The following is a 17,889-nucleotide window of genomic DNA, read 5'->3' on the forward strand; positions in this document are numbered from 1 at the left end:
CAAAGATCTGACAGATTGTACCAAGGAAGCGTTTTTTCAATAGAGACAGGTTACAAGTCCACACTTGGCAGAGGAATACAGGTGTTTCTGAGCGGGACAGAGGCAGTGGACAGAGTGGACCCAGCCCCACTCTGGATGGCACCTCGGCTGGCAAGAGCAGGGTGTCAGCTTCCAGGAGGGGATGGGGAGGAAGAGGCACCTCTGGGGAGCCTCCCTCTCAGGTGAGGGAATGGACCTTTGTCTGAGCAGAATCTCAGGGCATCCACACCCCCAGAAACACAGCTAGTCCATTTGTCAACATGTTGTGGTCAACAAGAGAAATTGGGCATTAGAGAGATCAGGGTTTGAATTCTGACTCTTCAACTAGCCATTTGTAAGGGTTTTTGTTTTGTTTTGTTTTTTGTATTGGGGATTAAAGTCAGGGGCACTCAACCACTGAGCCACATCTCCAGCCCACTTGTTTTTTTATTTTGAGACACAGTCTCACTAAGTTACTTAGGGTTTCACTAAATTGCTGAGTCTGGCTTTGAACTTGTGATCTTCCTACCTCAGCCTCCCAAGCTGCTGGGATTACAGGCATGTGCCACCGCGCCCAGCATAACTAGCCAGTTCCTAGACCATGATTTACTCCAGATTCACCACAAGTCTCTGCATTCTCTTCTGTGGGATAGGTATGGCTGAGGGCTCAGGGAGCTCTGTGTGTGTGTGTGTGTGTGTGTGTGTGTGTGTGTGTGTGCATATGTGTGCGCATGTGTACACATCCACGTGTGTGCACATGTAATCAAACTTCAGATAATGGGCGTGTGGGTCATGGAGTGAGATTTACATCAAGAAATCCAGAGATCCTCCATGAGATTAGGGATGAAGACTCTATTAATCTCAAATTTCAGGAACCTGTCCGAGTAGACAGAGATTCAATGGTCAGGGGACCACAGCAAGGTCCTGCCCTTCATCCCTGAAGGGGTCCAGCCACATAATCTGGTGAACATTATTGACCTCTGTCCTGTCCCAAAGTCCTGGGACAAGCTGACACCTGACAGGAATGTAAGCGAACACATGACAATCCCATGTGAAGGCCCTTTCCTGAGATGACAGTGTCTTAAGGAACAGTGGGCCCATCCCTGTTAGCATTGCTGTTCCTGCACAGCAGCTGTGGCACCCCTGGGACTAGAGGCCTGAGGGAGGCCTGGGGACATTTAGATACTTGAAGCGATCGCCTTCACTCCAAGGGCATATTCTGAGAGCCTGTGACTTGCTGAGCCTGGTGCTGAGTCCTGACGGGAGCTCAGTCCTGCCCTCCTGCCCTGCACGTGTGAATGTGTTGAGCAACATGCGCTCCGGGTGGCACAAAAGAAACTAGAAGCCCAGGTCCCTTGCTCACTTTACCCCTGGTTCACCAGGTGATTCTGGGAGATTATTTCCTGTCTTGAGTTCTCAAAGCCTATGGAGATGATTTGTTATTTCCTTTTTGGTCCCCACTCACTTTCCAAAGTCCTGTTCTTGGCCCGGAATCTCTTTTCTGTGAGGTGTTATACAGGCCAGGCTTGATCTCTGTGGCAAGAGCAGAATTCACAGGTGTGAGACACCCCCGCCCCCCACCCCGACCAAGAAGTTCAGAGAGGGCACACGTGTCCTGGGTATACCATTTATTGTTGATTCTGTACACCAAATTTGTTACAAGCAGCATCTAGCAAAAGACAGACCCTTAACCCTGCCCACCAGGGTTCACACTCTATAAAACCCTGGGGGCCTAGAAATCACTACATGCACTGCCAAGCACCTGGGACTATTTGCAGTGATTCTCTTAGCAAGGCAAAGGTGATCTATTTTTGCAGGCAGCATGAAAGCAAGGGGTGGTGAGAACGATCTCTCCATAGAAGAAGGAACCCAGGATCGGGAGGAGTTCCACCTGGAAGCAGCCTGCCGCACGCCCTCTCTCAGCCACAGTGGTGGCTTCCTTCACAAGACCGCCACAGCCTCCCCGTGGGCCAAATCTGAGCAGCTTATAGCTAAAGGGTGGGATATATCCCACATCTGCCCCCACCTCCAGTCATCTAGTGACTTGCTAGCTGTCTGCTCTCCATACATATCCTGAGCTGGGGAGTAGGTTCCTGAATCAGCTCTACCCTGACATCTGAAGTATGGGAATCGTGTGGTTGCCCATGAGAAGATCTAGAACCTCTACATTCTCGAGAGAAGGAACACTATCCACACAGACCAACAATTCCCAGGACAGGGGCCAGTTTTTCTTTCATGGCTGGACAAGTTTCCTGTATTTACAAAGTTGGGATCCATACAGTACCAGGTGAGGTCCCAGTGACTTAGAGTATAGGGAGCACCAGGACGGGGACTCCCATTTGCTTTGTTCTCAAGGTGAAAACCCTAGACAGAGCATGAGGTCTTGCGTAAAGGCTGAAGGCAGAAGTAAACCCCCAGCCTATTGAGAACCTATTGTGACCATCTTCTGCCCTGTCCCAAGGGGGCACTGGGAAGGTTAAAGGGGAATGTGTCCCGAGCTTTGGAGGACACTTGTGCACAGTAAACACTTTTTTTAAATGGTCCTTTCCTCCAACATTGATTCCTTCCTTCTGTGTCACATGAAGGCTGCTGGTGAACGGCAAGGTGGCCTAGAAACCAGTGCCCAGAGGGCAAGTGAAGGGAATTCTGTACCCTACTCAACATTTCAGGGACCACTCAGCTCACTCCAGTTCCAAGAATTGAGCCAATACATCATTCAATAGTGCTGTATTGAAAAGGGCACTCCCTTCAGCTTTTGGAGCCACTCCTTGACCAAACAGCACAGTTCAGAGAAGCCAAAAGTCCTGACAAGGAACAACAGGGCTGATAGCTCCAAACCATTCTGATGGGAGAAAGGAACAGGCAAGCTGGGAAGGGTCATCTAACAGGCCCATCCCCTTCACTGGGATCCACCTGGGTGGGTCGTCTGAAGACACCTGTTCTCAGACCAGTATTTGGGCCAGAAAGGAAGGTATTCCAATGTCATGGCCAATGTCAGAAACACCCAGGGGTTCTGGGTTAAGGCTGGTAGGGAGCATGGAATGCTGAAGATTCCTACCTCTCTCTATCCCTAGCCACTTGTTCCTAAGCACAATGAAACACTGGAGCTCACTCACAAGAAGCACCTGAGAGTTCTGGGTCTGAGGAATGTGATGCCAAACCAGGCTTCCTGTCTGGAGGAAAGCAGACCCACATTCCCTTTCCAGCCCCTGGGCCCACGCAGCAGGCCACTGTCAATAGGACCAAGGTCATGCCCCAAGCTTGGGGCTCCCTTCTTTTTGGGTCCTGGTGAGCCTTAATACACATGCATTCATTCTGTGAATATTTTGAAAACATTTGCAGACCCAGATTTGCCTTGGGGAAATAATATCTTTTGCCTGGACATCAGATTCTCTGGGACAGCTAAAAGCTATGACATGCACTAGACATTCCTTCTGGGACATTTTGTGTTGGGGAGCCTGGCCATCCTGTCATCATGATGCTGCTGAGGCTTCTTACTCATCTTGTGAGGTAGAGGGACCTAATAAAAGCCAATCAGGATTGGTGGTAGATCCCTGAGACCTGAATCCCTGAGATCAGCTGAAGTTCTTTCTTGGGCAGATATGGAGACCTGAAATTCTTCAATTTTACTGCTTTTATTTCTGAACTGGTGGATCAGTTGTCCAGAGAAAGACATGTGTTGCCTTGAACATAATTTCTTTAACATCTGTGAATTTGTGTGTAGCAGGAAAGGCATGCAAGTAGGAATTCAACTATAACTCAAGGAGGAGAAAACCCTGGATCAAATGACTTAACTCATAACCGGATGATAAGTAGGAGGAGCTTCAGAGAGCCACTCCAACCACTGGGACCTGTCAGTGTGCCTTGATATCTGCTGTCTGTGAAAATCCTGAAGTCTTGCTGCTAGCTGACTAATGTTGACGGAGAATTTTTCCACAACATTAGAGGGATCCCTGGTTCCCATTACACTTGAATGTTCAATTAAAAGATCTCATCTCTGAGCTATTTCATTTCCCCCAAATGGAAAGTGAATTAAAAACAGATATAGGCATATCATGCCCATAAAAGGGCCCAGGCAAGGAGCCTCCAATGAGCTGCAGCTTATCAGCAGGGAAGACACTGTGGTTGCATGGGCCACTGTAGTTAGGACACTTCTGACCTGGCCAGCCTGGGTCCCCTCCAGATCTCAGGGTTTATTAAGATTCCTCTCCAGGCCAGTCTCCTGTGCTGTCCATATCACATCTTTGTCACCCTGGCAGCTGGGCCTTTGCAACAGCTCGCCATAGGGGAGCAGTGAGGCCCCTGGTGAGAATCCAGGTAAGTCCATGTCAACCTCAGATGTTCCAGTCCTTCAGTAAAAGCTTGGGTTTGGGGATTCTGGTGATGCTCTGTTCTTGATTTGACACTGATCACATGGATGTGATCAGTTTGTGACAATTCATCAAGCCGTACCGTATCACGCTCCCACTTTTTCTGTATGTATATTATACTTCAACTTAAAAAACTCAAAAAGAAAACCCCTAGGGGTGACTGAAAGGACCCCCAGGCACCAGGTTTCTTTCTCCATTCAGTACCAATAAGCGGATTTTAGAAATTAAATGGTTTTAGAAGTCAAACATTCTTCACGATTTTATTCCACAAAGGGCTAAAAATTGCCAAGCAAACTTTGTAGTTTGGAATTATCATCCTCTACAAGGCTGAGCTTGTTGCACGTGTGTCTTTCTTTTCTAGACAAAAATCACAAGAGAGATCTGATGGTAACTCTATGTCCAGGAATTGAGCCATATGGGATTCCTTCTTTCTTTCACCACATCCTCCAAGGGGGTGGGGGGGGGGGGCTCAGCAGGTCTTAAAAAACCAGCTAAATGATTTGAAGCCTTCTTTGAGGAGAGAACTCACCCTGCCTTCAGGAGCAGAAAAGTAAGGGGAGAACTTCCATTTGAGGGGACAGGGTTAAGCCATGGCACAAACAAGAGAAGCAAAAGAAGGAAAATCAACTTACACAATACTCTGAGGAGAGGGGCTGTCCTGGTGGAGAACTGTTCCCCCAAAGTGAGCAGGTTTTCTCACCATTGAGTCTACAGAGGCCAGGAGGGGGCCTGGGTGCAGGGAAAGTTGTTCTTGAAGGAAAGGTGGTGAGGATTTGGGGGAAGGCCCCTCTGAGCGAAGCCCAGGCATATGAATAGGAAATTTGCCAGGGGCTTTTCTACAGCCATGTGATCTCCCTGGTGGTAAGAATGTCCTGTGAGACCTGCTTCTCCATGGAAGAATCAGGCAGGTCAGGACAAAGTGGGGCAACTCTAGGGCCTGGAAAGAGCCCTGAGAGCCTGGCTCTGTGGACCCAAGGATGGAGGCAGAATGCTCACAATCCCAGATCCTCCAGTCTCTCCTTTCCTGAGCCCTGCTCCATCCTGCCTTCCTAACACTCATTGGGTGCCTTCATCTGCATCAGGACTGCTTGGCTTCTCTTCTTGCAGCAGCAGCAGCAGATGCAGGCAGCCAGGGAACAGGCCAGGGCAATAATGCCAATTACAATGGCGGCAATGGCCAACCCACTTTGGGGCTGGGTCATGCCCCACGTGTTGCGGTCATCTGTGGCCCCAATGGTGGTCAGATCAGTGTAGTCATCCACAGAGCTAGTGATCTCAGTTGTAGAGGAGATGGATGTGGTGTCAGGATAGCTGGGTGTGTCAGGATAGCTGGGTGTGTCTGGGTAACGCGGCACATCTGGGTACTGTGGTGTGTCTGGGTAACGTGGTGTTTCTGGGTAGCTGGGGTAGCTGGGAACCTCAGGGATGCCTGGGGCCGGAACACTGGGGCCAGGGACATTGATGATGATGATGGATTGTCCTCGAACATTGGCTGGGCTGGAACACACTGGAAGAGTGTCTGTCCCTAACCTACCCTTGTTGATCAGGAGCCAATTGCGGAGCGGAAGGATGCTTGAGTCGCACCTCCAGGGGTTGTCATACAGCCGAAGCTCACACAGGTTCCCCAAGTGATCAAAGATGCCCATGGGCAGGTTCTCCAGCTGGTTGTTCTGCAACTGAATGGTCATGAGACCGTTGACATTGGCGAAGATATTCCCTGGGAGCTGTCTGAGGCGATTGTTCTGCAGAGAGATGTTCTGCAGGTTGGCCAACATGCGGAAGACATTCCCATCCAGGTCCTGCAGCGCATTGGTGTGGAGGGACAGCTCTCGCAGGTCTGTCAGTCCATTGAAGGCACCTGGGGAGATGAAGCTAATCTGGTTGCGACTAAGGATCAAGACCTGCAACTGGTGGAGGTTGCTGAAGATGTTGTCAGGTAGAGAAGTGATGTGGTTGTCATAGAGCCAGAGCTCCTTCAGGTTGTGCATGGGCCCGAAAATCCCTGGGGAGAGCTCCTTCAGGGAGTTCCCAAAGAGTGTAAGTCGGTTGAGCTGGGGCAGGTGCATGAAGATGCCGGGAGGCAGCTGGGAGATGTGGTTGTTGGACAAATAGAGCCTCTGCAGGTTCCGGTTGTTGTGGAAGAGGCCAGGCGAGAGCATGCCAATCTGGTTCTGCTGGAGGGCCAGCTCCTGGAGGTTGCTAAGCCCATCAAAAGTGCCCATGGGGATGTCCGAGAGCCTATTCTCATATAGCCGGAGCACCTGGAGGTTGCCCAGGTGCTGGAAGACCCTGGGTGAGAGGTGGGTGAGGCTGTTCTTGCCCAGATTGAGCTTGGTGAGTCCCACCAGGTGGTCGAAGACGCCATCGGGGACGTATTCCAGGTGATTGCCATGCAGCTGCAATTCCTTGAGGTTGCTGCACTGGGCGAAATGGGCGGGCTGGATCTGCACCAGCTGGTTACTAGACAGAAGGAGAGACTCCAGGTTGTCCAGTCCCTGGAAGAGGCCGACGGGCAGAACCTGAAGCTTGTTGTTGGCGAGGCTGAGGTAACGCAGCGAGCCCAGGTTGCGGAAGGCACCAGGCATGATGTGTGACAGCTCATTCTTCTCGATCCTCAGGGCGATGAGGGCCGAGATGTTGAGGAATGGGGACTCACTGAGTTCGGTGATGTGTGTGTTGAGAATCTGCAGGCTCATGGCGTTCCAGGGCAGAGGCGTGGGCACTGCCACGATGCGTGCCCCCGAGCACTCCACCTGAGAGGCCCTGGAGCAGGTGCACTCACTTGGGCAGCCATAGTAGGCCAAGCCTAAAGTCCAGGCTTGGCAGCCCACCAGCAAGATGAGGTAATGTTTCAGCAGCATGGCCTCTGCAAGGAGACAGCACGTGTTAGTCAGGGTCACCTCACTGACACTGTGACTAGTTCTTTTCTTTGGTGGGGGGTACTGGGGATTGAACTCATGGGCACTTGACCACTAAGCCACGTCTCCAGCCCTATTTTGTATTTTATTTGGAGACAGGGTCTCACTGAGTTGCTCTGTGCCTGGCCATTGATGAGGCTGGCTTTGAACTTGAGATCTTCCTGCCTCAGCCTCCCAAGCTGCTGGGATTACAGTTGTGCACCACCCACCAGGCTTACTATGGCTTGTTTTAAGCCAACACCAACCTTGATATCAGCAGTGGCTTGGCCTCAAGTGCTATCTATCATCATGGACCCGGTTCAGTGCTCCCCTCTGCTCTGGTCAGCAAGCCTCTTGGCCTTCCCCCTGCCTCCCCACTTCCAAGCCTTTGCCCAGGTAGTGCCCTCCACTCAGAGTGCTCTTCATCCTCTTCCAAATCTCCCCCATGCTTCTATGTCTAGCTCAAATGCCATCACTTTGAGGAAGCTTTCCCTGTACCACGAATCAGGATTCATTTCCCGCCCGTGCAGGTGGTCTTCCCAATCTCTCCATGGGACATTCCACAGCTGGACAGTCACTGTGTTTCCAACTATTTCCTTCCCTCGTTAATATGCTTTTCAAGGACAAGGGCCACATCTTTCATCCCTACATATTCCTTAAGGTGGGAATTATATCTTATCCAGCCCTGTAGCCTTCATAGCAGCTAAAAGGATGTTTGAACATGGCCTTGTCAGGAGGAACAGAGAAGGAATGAGAACAAATAAATAGGTCCTGAGCCTGGGAAGATGCTCAGCCTACAAACGTGGTGGCCTGCCCAGAGGAGCAGCAGCAGCCAGCAGAGGGAGGACCACACTGCTGGTGTGCAGAAAGATGGAGGGAGAGCCCAGCTCTTCCCCCTCCGCCTTGCCCTGCCCAGCCCATCGCCACCCCAGCAACCTGTCCACATGTGTTTCATGGAGGTTTAATTCAAACCACCTTCCAGTGCAGAGCAACCGTCTGCAGCGGGGGAGGCTGCTGGGCCCCAGCCGATGCCTGGGACCTGCCTCCTGGAACTTGAGTCCCAGTTCCCAGAGGGCCTGAAGTAGGTTCCAGAAAACTTAGACACACTCAGAGAGGCCATCCGTGATCTCTACGCAAGGTTCAAAGGGCCTGTAACTCCTGAAGGGTTGGGAGTAACTGCTGCTCTTCATTTTATGGGGAAGCAGGGAAATGGAGGCTCAATATTAAATCCTAGGTGCCCCTACTCCTAGGTGAGTCCTTTGTTTATGCAGTCTCTCTCTCTCTCTCTCTCTCTCTCTCTCTCTCTCTCTCTCTCTCTTAATGAGCAAAACATCAACGTCAGAGGAAGGAATTGGAAATGATGGCATATAAGGCATACACGGGCTGCGTGGAGAAGGCCCTTGTCCGGCTTCTCCCTGTGCCCCTGAACTCATGGGGGCCTGAGCCTGCAGCATAACTCAAAATAATGCAGGCTTCCTGCCCTGGCCTCTGCTCTACACACTGCTTCCCGACCCTCAACAAGGCGTCTGAGGAAAACCCCAAGCTCATCCCCACCTACACAGGCTGAACTCTTCACTTATTCCCAGCCTGTCCAAGCCCTGACCTGTTATGATTTCATTAAGGATTTAGCTAAGTAACGCAGCACAGTGGTACAAATAAAGGAAAAAGAATAACTTGGCTGACGGAATCTAGACGTGAAAGAATGGGGCCAGATGAAGCTGTGGACAGATCTGAAATCATGAACTTGTATAGAAAAAAACCCAAATCCCGAAATTGAAAGCAGAAAACTAACTGCTTAAGCAGGAACCACAGAAAAAGCGGCTCAACCTCCACCCGGAGAGAAGCACTTTATATATAAACATGCACATAGAAAGAGGCTGCCCACAACAACTACCATGACCAGAGACTGCATCAATAGAAGTATCAAGCGTGGAACAAAGGAGATGATAGATAGTCTCAACTCTACAGTCCCTGATCAGGCCACACCTGTACTGCCATGCTCAGTTCCACTCTGAACTTCAAAAAGGCCAATGACAAAGTGGCTTCTTGAAGAAATTCTCTAGTTGATAGTGAGAAGACCCAGAAACCAGAACATCTGTGCATCCATTGAAGGAGGGGCAGAGGAATGGCCAGAAAGAGAGAAGGCGTGGGGAGCCCAGGAGCACTCTCCCGGTATATATGTACAGGGCCACCCTGGGATAAAGAAAGCAACCAAACTCAGCATTTCCAGACGTCACAGCTAGTGCACAAAAGTTTCAAAGTGCTGGGTTTCGGCTCACCACCAAAGAGAGTTCTGCAAAGCCCACGGCTGCAGCCTAGAGGCGGTCAGCTCCCCGCTCCTGGAAGTGCTGAAGCAGAGCTGAGCCACCTCCCGATGAGGAAGCTGCGGAGGAGCCTCCACACCTAGTGAGGTATTGGGCAGCCAATGTCCTGTCCATCCCTAAGATTTCAGGATTCTAGGGCCGAGTCCCAGAGGGTGGATATGAGATCCATCTGCAGGATGACTGTGCCTGTGTTCCAGGGCTCTGTGCAGAGGTGTGGGTGTCTGTCCTTTCCCTGGGTGTGTGTGTGTGTGACAGCTGACCCCTAGACGGACTTATAAAAGGTGAGGCTCTGATGGTGCCTGGTGTGGGGCTACCCAGTGCTCATGAATTGTCACCACACACTCCTATGCCCAGCACGCTCCGAAAACAGTGTCACCGCCCAAATACCCAGATGAATTAAGAGCCCGTCACCTGAAAACAACTGTGTTGTTTCCTCACACGTAAATGAGCACGTAGGTGGAGGCTCCTCTGAGGACCCCCCTCTTGATGGCCTTCTCTGAGTCTGCACCCCTTAGCTGGGAGGGGGGTGTCAAGCCAGGCCTGTGGAGGGTCCCTCAAGGGCCAGGAGGAGGAATGGAGAGATAATTCCCTGTGGGAAGAGGGCCATTCCCTGTTGTCTAAAATGGACCACACTCAGTGTGACAAAGATTACAAGAATTTGCAGACTGTCTTTTTATAAACCCTCCCGTCTGCAGAGCCCACCCGGCACCACACGCAGCCAGACGTTTCCTGTTTTCCAGCACTTGTGATTGTCACCGCTCCAACCACCCCCAAAGGGCCCACCCCACCTCAGCCCAACGGCAGGGCCCTCAGGGAAAGGAGGGGCGCAGGAGCAGGCCAGGGCTGGGCCCCTGGGTCCTCAGCCAGTGTGCAGACGTGTGTGGCCCTTGGCCCTCAGGAGCCCAGCACACAGCAGACTAATAGCCCACGCTGTCCAGTGCCGCTTGGCAGCCGAGGGAGGGCAGTTAAAGGCCCACGAAGCACCCTAATTACACCTTCCTCCCTCAGGCAGCCGTGCGCGTCCTCAATCACTGCAGAGACTCGGTCCAGCCTCCGTCCAGCCCCTGGAGAGGGAGTCCACCTGGCGTCGGCCGCTGACCCATGAAGTCAGTGAGCCAGGCAGAGAGACAGAAGGACACCCAGACAGCTCACCTGGACACTGATGCGGCCCCTCCCCAGGAGGAGAAGCGATGGAACCAGGCACGCTGGCGGTGGATCTCCAACAGAAACACCCTGTGACTCATGAGTGAACACATAATTAGCCTTGAAGCCTTGGGCCTTGTTGGTTGGTGAGTTGGGACTTTTGGGGTTTAATACCATCGTTCACATTCCCTAAACACAAAGCTCCCTGGGAGGACACACCTTCTTATTTCAATTGCCACAAAGTAAAACATTCAGAAGGAGCTTGGAAGACCCACATTCTGCTCTGTTCTGAACACTAAGGTACAGTGTGAGCAGAGGTCAGTGCTCCAGGTCTGTTTCCCCTTCCTTCTGTGAGGACTCATTAGGCCCGAGCAGCTCTAATACCTTCTGACTGGAGGCAGCAAGGAGATGCAACTGGGACTCACCTTTCTCCTCTCCTTTCTTCCCACAGGTCACACTGAATCACCTGTACTGCCACCTGGCCTGGCCTCATCCGCATGCTGAGGCTGAAGGATCCTGTACTCATCTTGTCAGACCCTCCTGGTGTCAGAAGTTTCCAAGCAAGCCAACCCACTAGCCAATCTCACATCTTCCCATAAACATGGTCATTTCATGGGACCCAGGGCCTGAGAGGGATCCTGCACTCTCCCAGGCCACCTGGGGAAACTGAGGCCCCAGAAGAGACTTCCCCGGGTCTAGGCCCTCTCTTTTCAGAGGGCTTCTTAATTGTGGCCTTTTCTGCAATGAGATGGTCCCCAAGCAGCCTGAGGTCTCCCAAGGGAGATGCCAGGCTTGGAGCTGTGCCCGGCTCCCAGCAGCCAGGCTTGTCCTCAGGACAACACCCTTGCTCTTGCTCTTTGGTGCTCAGTGCATTGGATCCAAAGTCACTGAAAGACTCAGCCTGGAGTCCAGGCCTCCGTGGGTGCAGACCTCCCTGTCTCACTGACCTCACCCCAGAGCACCACATTCAAATGGCCAAGAAAGCTTGTTTAAGAACTGAACTCCCAGGTTTTCCACTGGAGTCTTAAGTGAGTTAATACATGGAAAACACCTAGACTCATTCTTGGCATAAAGTGAGTACACAACAAATGTGAGTGATGACTGTTGCTATTTCATGGGAGAGTAAAATCAGATCTCTGGAAGCTCCACCCATAGAGACCCTGATTTCTGGATCTCTGGATCTCCACCCACAGAGATCCACAATTAACAAACCCCCAAGCAGCTCCAACGCAGGGGTCCACAGACCACACTCGGATACACCTAGTGTGGTCTAGTCCAGCTGGGAACCCACACCCATCGCCTGTACCACTTACTACCAAGAGCACAGACAGAGAACCAGGATAGGGAGCCAGAAGGTCATGCCACAGGCTGGTCCAGCTCCCTCTGTCAGCATTTCCTTCAGCGGCCCATTCTGCACCCCGTCAGGAATCCACAGTTTGCCTTAAGTTGAGCCCAAACATAGAAATTGCTTCCAGACACAGCATTTAGAGCACAGTGGGTCAGAGAGACAAAGGCCTGTTGAGATGATCTGGTCAAACTATCTGGCTGTTTTGTCGATGAGAAACCTGAGGGGTCTACAGGGTAGAGGGGACTTGCCTAAGGTCATGCAGTCTGTTGAAGAGTCCTGACCCCCTGTCAGGGTCCCCAACCACAGAGCTGAGCAAACCCCTAAACCTTATTCCCAGGCATCAGGACCTTGCTTACTACCTGTCTGGTAGGGGGAAAGAGGTGGCTTTACTTCTCTATTTTAAAATCATCTACAGCTGGAGCTGGAGTAGTGGCTCAGTGATAGAGCACTTGCTTGGCATGTGTGAGGCCCTGGGTTCGATTCTTAGCACCACATATAAATAAATAAAATAAAGGTCCATTGACAATTTAAAAATATTTTTAAAAATCATCTACAGCTCATACACAATTCGCTGTCCACCTGTCTGGCAGTATCAGCCAAGTTCAAGTGCCTCTTCCTATTGGGCATGGTGGTGCAGGCCTATCATCCCAGCAGTTTTGGAGGCTAAGGCAGGAGGATCACAAATTCAAAGCTAGCCTTAGCAAAAGCCAGGTGCCAAGCGACTCAGTGAGACCCTTTCTCAAAATAAAATAAAAAGGGCTGGGGATGTGGAGCAGTGAACTCAAGTGCCCCTGAGTTCAATCCCCAGTACCAAGAAAAAAGCACCTCTCCCAACTCTTGTGCTGCGTGGTTCCAGGGCTTTCTTCTTTAAGGGCTACTCTGATGTTTCTGTTTGTTCAGTTTCACCTAAGTATCCTGGAGCAGGGGAGCCAAGGAACAGAAAGGATCACCGGAAGGAGTTGACCCCAGTAATCCAACACCCACAGCCCCATTCGCAGGTCCCTGACCTAAGAATTCTCTGCCCTAAGCATTCTTGAAACTCTAAGGCAAGGCTGACTCATCCTCCAACTGTTCCATTGTTGACCCCCATCTCTCATAGCCCCTCAAAATGAAATAATGTTCATTATTTTAAAAAAGAAAACTAATAAAACATTTTTTTTAAAAGCAATTCCTTTACAACCCCTCTGTGGGGATCCTCCCAGGGTTGGGGGAGGTTGGCTTCCTATGGAGGCCAGAGCAGGGCTGTAATTAGCTTGGCAAGAGCGGCAGGAACTACTGACACGCTGCCCAGCACAACAGGGAGAACTTCCCAAACAGGACTCTTCCCCAAGAAGCCAGGGTCTACCAGCACTCCCTTTCTCAGGGCAGCACCTAGGGGGCCCAAGCAGCTAGAAATGGATCAGTCCCTGATCCAAACATCTTGGAAGTTGTTTCCGACTGCTGTGTCCCAAAGCCGAGAGAGAGACAATGAACCCCTGAAGCTGCAGTTGCTCTTTCGTGGTCAGGAGTTAGGGAAGCTAATTACCATCTCTAATCACAGCCTACGAGTGTTTCCTGGCAGCACCAAGTCCGGGCAGCTTCTCTCCCATCTCTTATTTCTCCACATCTGGATCTAATTCTACGGGTGCCTCACCACTCTCTCCATTTATGAACAAAACAAGGTAATATCCCCCAACCCTGGGAGAACCTTCCTGCTCTTTCTAGGGTTCTATTCGGAGTTCTCTTCTGGCCCTGAACCCTCTCACAGGCCTGCCTCACTGTTGACACTGCTGAGCCTGCCCGGCTGACTCAAGACCACAGGAAAATTGGACTGTCTGGCCCTGAATTTACCCCAGATGTTCACTGGATGCAGAACGAAAGTGGCAGCCGTCAGGAAATTTCTAAGTTAGGGAGCAAGTGGCTTCAACTCATCTGAGTGCTGCCTGTGATTAGGTGATAATCCCAGATAGCCCTGGAGTAGAAGGTGGAGCCTGACACGCAGGTACCCAGCTCCTTCCATCGCATCCTGTGTGTCATCGCAGCGAGGTGCAGCCTGCCCTGAGGTAACACATTTGATCCTGGAGGTAGAAGGGCTCTCCCAAATTTTGGCACAGGTGGGAAGGTCCCAAAAAAGGTCTGGTTTTCTACAGTTGGTTCCTCTACATTGGAGCAGATATGCAGGTAGAGGTGCAGCAAGCCAGTTTTATGTTCACAGTACCCTTCCTGCAGGTCCACCTCCAGCCCCGCCTCCCTGCTCAAAGCCTTGGCTCCCAGGCACTTCTTGACTAGTAACAAGAGGGGGAAGCTGCCAGAATAGGGTCACCTAAACCACACACACACACACAGTTAGGATCCAAACTATGTCTGAGTCCACAGCTGTCTTCCAAATGGGAACTCCCAACCAGGCACCCACACATCTGCTGAAGTCACATTTGTAGCAATTATCAGTCTGAAAATCAGAGGACAGGTATCCCCCCCTGGGAAACAAGGTGAAGGAAGCCAAACGTCCTGGAGAGACACAAATTCAGGGAAGGCAACAAGTAGCATATGGAAGAAGGACAACGATTCAAATAACCCTAACTTTAAATAAATAATAAATAAATAAGCAACACTTACCCCCATGGATCTAGTATCTAGAAAGTGGTAGACCAGGTGGGAAAGTGACGCCATGCGATAAAGGAGTCAACTCCCAACCCATCACCAGTCTAAAGCGCCTCTCAGCACCTTCGACAATTCCCGCCCCCCGCCCCCCTCCCACATCAAAGATGCTAAGGACAAGAGGAACAAGAGGCTGGCCAGCATCCCCAGGCGCTGGGGCGGTGGGGGCACAGATTGGCACCCCACCCCGGACCCCGAGCCCCGGCTCCACTTGGCACTGTCTTGAGCGCATTCCCAGGCACCACGCCAGCCCTGCCCTTTCTGAGGTCGCTCCAGGGGGAGCCCAAGCGGGGTCCGCAGAAAAGGGAAGAGGATGGCTGCGGAGGGGTGGGAGGGCGGCTCGCCCACTTACCAGCAGCTCTCGCCCGCCCGCCGCCGCTGAAGTCGACCAGAGGGAGCTCGAGAGGGGGACGCGGGACGGCTCAAGGCTGCAGCATGAGTGCCGCTGGCCGTGCCCTCCCGACATTTAAACGATCCCGGGCGTGAGTCACTGCAGGGGGCAGTGTCTGCGCCGCGCGGGGGCGGGGGCGGGGGTACCGAGGGCCGCGGCACTGCCCCGACGTCCTGGAATGGCACCGGCGGACGCACGACCTGCGTTCAAGTTTAAGGGGTGTTATTGGGGCGCATTTTAAAACGACAGTTTCTTCTTTTCTCCCCCAGGGTTCCTCTTGGGTTCTTTGGCTGCATTGGCGTTGGTTGCTCGGGAGAAGGTAGTTTCCCCCGGCCCCAGCCTCCTGGCCAAGTGACCGCGGACCCTGCTGCCACTCACCGGCCCAAGGAGCCAGCCCTGCTCTGCTCCTAAGAGCTGTCCCCAGTGCCGCTCGCTGTGGCCCTAGAAAATGTGTTCATTTTTTTTTTCTTTTTAAAACTTTTTATATAAAAATAGCTTCAAACTTACAGAATTTGCAAGAATAATACAAGGAACACTGGTATGCTTAACCCAATTCGCCTGGTGAGAGGATTTGGAGAACATTTATTTTAAATTACAAGGAAAGGCAAAAGTACCCCCACTGAGTCTCTCCTTAAAACAGTGTTTCGGTTTTCTTCCGATGCCATCCTCTGTGCCCGTTCTGCCTGCTCCCAGAGCTAAGTTAGGAACAGCAATCAACGGGACATGTCTGAGAATGAAACGTGCGTTCTTTTTTGCCCTCCACCTGTGCATTACAGCCCATGACCTGTCTACCCTCTGCCCCTTCCTGGTAGGGGACCAAGACATCATTTCTTTTGGGGGGACTGAGGAAATCACAGTTGGAGAGGCAGGAGGCTGGCAGTCCCCAGGTTCTCCTCCAGGACTAATCCTCAACATGCTATGAGCTGCTTTGGGCTGAAGCCACCCTGCCCTTCCCTGGCTCAGTTTACCCTCTTTACCAAGCAGGGAGAGTGATATTACACTCAGTGCCTCACAGAATGCCAAGAGCCTTAATTAATGTTTGCACTGTGCTTTGAGATCTGCGATGAAAGGCTGACATAAAAGTGCATAGTGTTATTACTGAAATAGTCGTTTGGGTGGCTTGCCATGGTCATGCTCTGCAGCCTGAATCATACTACATTCCTCCTCACCGGGGCACTGTGATTCAGAGCCAGAATCAAAAAGTACTCTGACCATTCAATGACAGGAGCACAAGAAGGGTAGACACTGTTAGGAATGAGTCCTACTACCACCACCCCCTGTCTACCCCCAGTCTAATCTCTTCAATCCTTAACCTCCCTTGGAAATCACGTTCCACATGAAGAACCCATTCTTTCACTGCTGAGGCTGCCACATCCCAAACCAGGGGTAATAACTTCCTGTCCACTGAACCTTCGAGAATGATTTCCATTTCCCTTCTTTTCTGAATCCTGACTGCAGCCATTCTGTGCTAGACCCGTGCTGGGAGAGTTATGGACCACACAGGCATGAATTGGATACACTCCAGGATGACATTCAGCAAACACTGCTGTGAGACAGAGACCATGAGGGACTCTTTAACATCTATATATCACTCCATATTTTATGACATTAGGGACCAGGTGATTGTTGTGAGGAAACTTCCCTGTCATAAGATCTTAGCAACCCACTAGGAACCAGTAACATCCCCTACCCCAAGCTGTGAGAGCCAAAAATGTACTGGACATTTTGCATATACATGTGCATACACACACATACATGCACACACACTGAGTGGAGAATTACTGATCTATCTGAAATTTCTGTGAAAGGAGTAACCACTTCCATTTTACGGATAAGGAAACTGAGACTTGGGCCAGTTAACAAATTTCCCTAGGGTCATATGCTGAGAGTCGGAACCAGGATTTAAGACCCAGCTTGCAGATTGTGTGCTAAATTTGCACCACCGTTGGATTGAATACTGGGATGCACAACCTACTAGAGATAGAACCATGGTCTGGTTTAAACTGAGCAGAGCTGGGACTGTGAGGGGATGAGGGGAGTGGGGTCATGGCAGAACCTTCCTCATGGTAAGGCTGGGAATGTGCATGCATCTGTGGGGATGATACTGGAGTTTCATGTAGAAGGCCACCCTAAAAAATGAACAGGACCCAGACACGTGGGGAAGTGGAAAAGCATCTTGTCAGAGAAGGAGAGAGAGCACTTGACCAAATATCACATTTGGCTGGAGCCCAGGTTTGTGGGGGTCCTCACTGAGGGCTGGGACGCCTCCCTGAAGGGCATGATGACCCTCTGCAGGCAGAAAGGGGCCACCATGGATGTTGCAGGGAAGGACAAGCACACTCAGAGTCTTGTGCAGGAAATGTAGTATGGCTGGGCTTCTCATGGCAGACCCTCAAAGCACTCAGGGCCAACCTCTGTGGCCCTTATGACAAGACATGGGCTTCAATACAGAAACCAGGCCATGCAGAGGGACCTTTTCTCCAGATTGGCAATGCCACAGAGATCCAGCTGCTGAGCTCTCAGTTTCAGTCCACCAAGACCCCTTCTTCCAGGGGGAGGCCACCCTCAGAGAAAAGCAAAATGGCACCCAGTTGGCCCCCACAGTTGAGATGGATTAGCCTTATTGACATCACCACAGGGGGTATGACCTCAGGGCACACTTTGTAGGTGGGGGGGGGGGCTGAGAGCCAAGGTTGATTCAGGGCTCCAGAAAACTCTGATCTTTCCCACCCACCCACCTTTGTGTCTCTACTCTGGGTAA

At 51.4% G+C, this 17,889-nt stretch overlaps 1 protein-coding gene across 1 annotated transcript; it reads right to left on the bottom strand.

Moving 5' to 3' along the window:
* Positions 1–1,631: 1,631 nt before the first annotated feature.
* On the bottom strand, positions 1,632–15,305 carry Lrrc15 (leucine rich repeat containing 15). Its single transcript, XM_078043887.1, has 2 exons — positions 15,090–15,305; positions 1,632–7,254 (listed from the first exon to the last, which is right to left on the bottom strand). The coding sequence occupies exon 2, from the start codon at positions 7,247–7,249 to the stop codon at positions 5,438–5,440; it is 1,812 nt and encodes a 603-aa protein (XP_077900013.1). The 5' UTR covers positions 7,250–7,254; positions 15,090–15,305; the 3' UTR covers positions 1,632–5,437.
* Between the last annotated feature and the right edge of the window lie 2,584 nt (positions 15,306–17,889).

The sequence above is a fragment of the Ictidomys tridecemlineatus genome, chromosome 3, assembly GCF_052094955.1.
Source record: "Ictidomys tridecemlineatus isolate mIctTri1 chromosome 3, mIctTri1.hap1, whole genome shotgun sequence".
Taxonomy (NCBI): Eukaryota; Metazoa; Chordata; class Mammalia; order Rodentia; family Sciuridae; genus Ictidomys; species Ictidomys tridecemlineatus.

Coding starts and splice junctions, on each gene's coding strand:
- Lrrc15 (XM_078043887.1), bottom strand. CDS start 7,249: ATGCTGCTGAAACATTACCTCATCTTGCTGGTGGGCTGCCAAGCCTGG.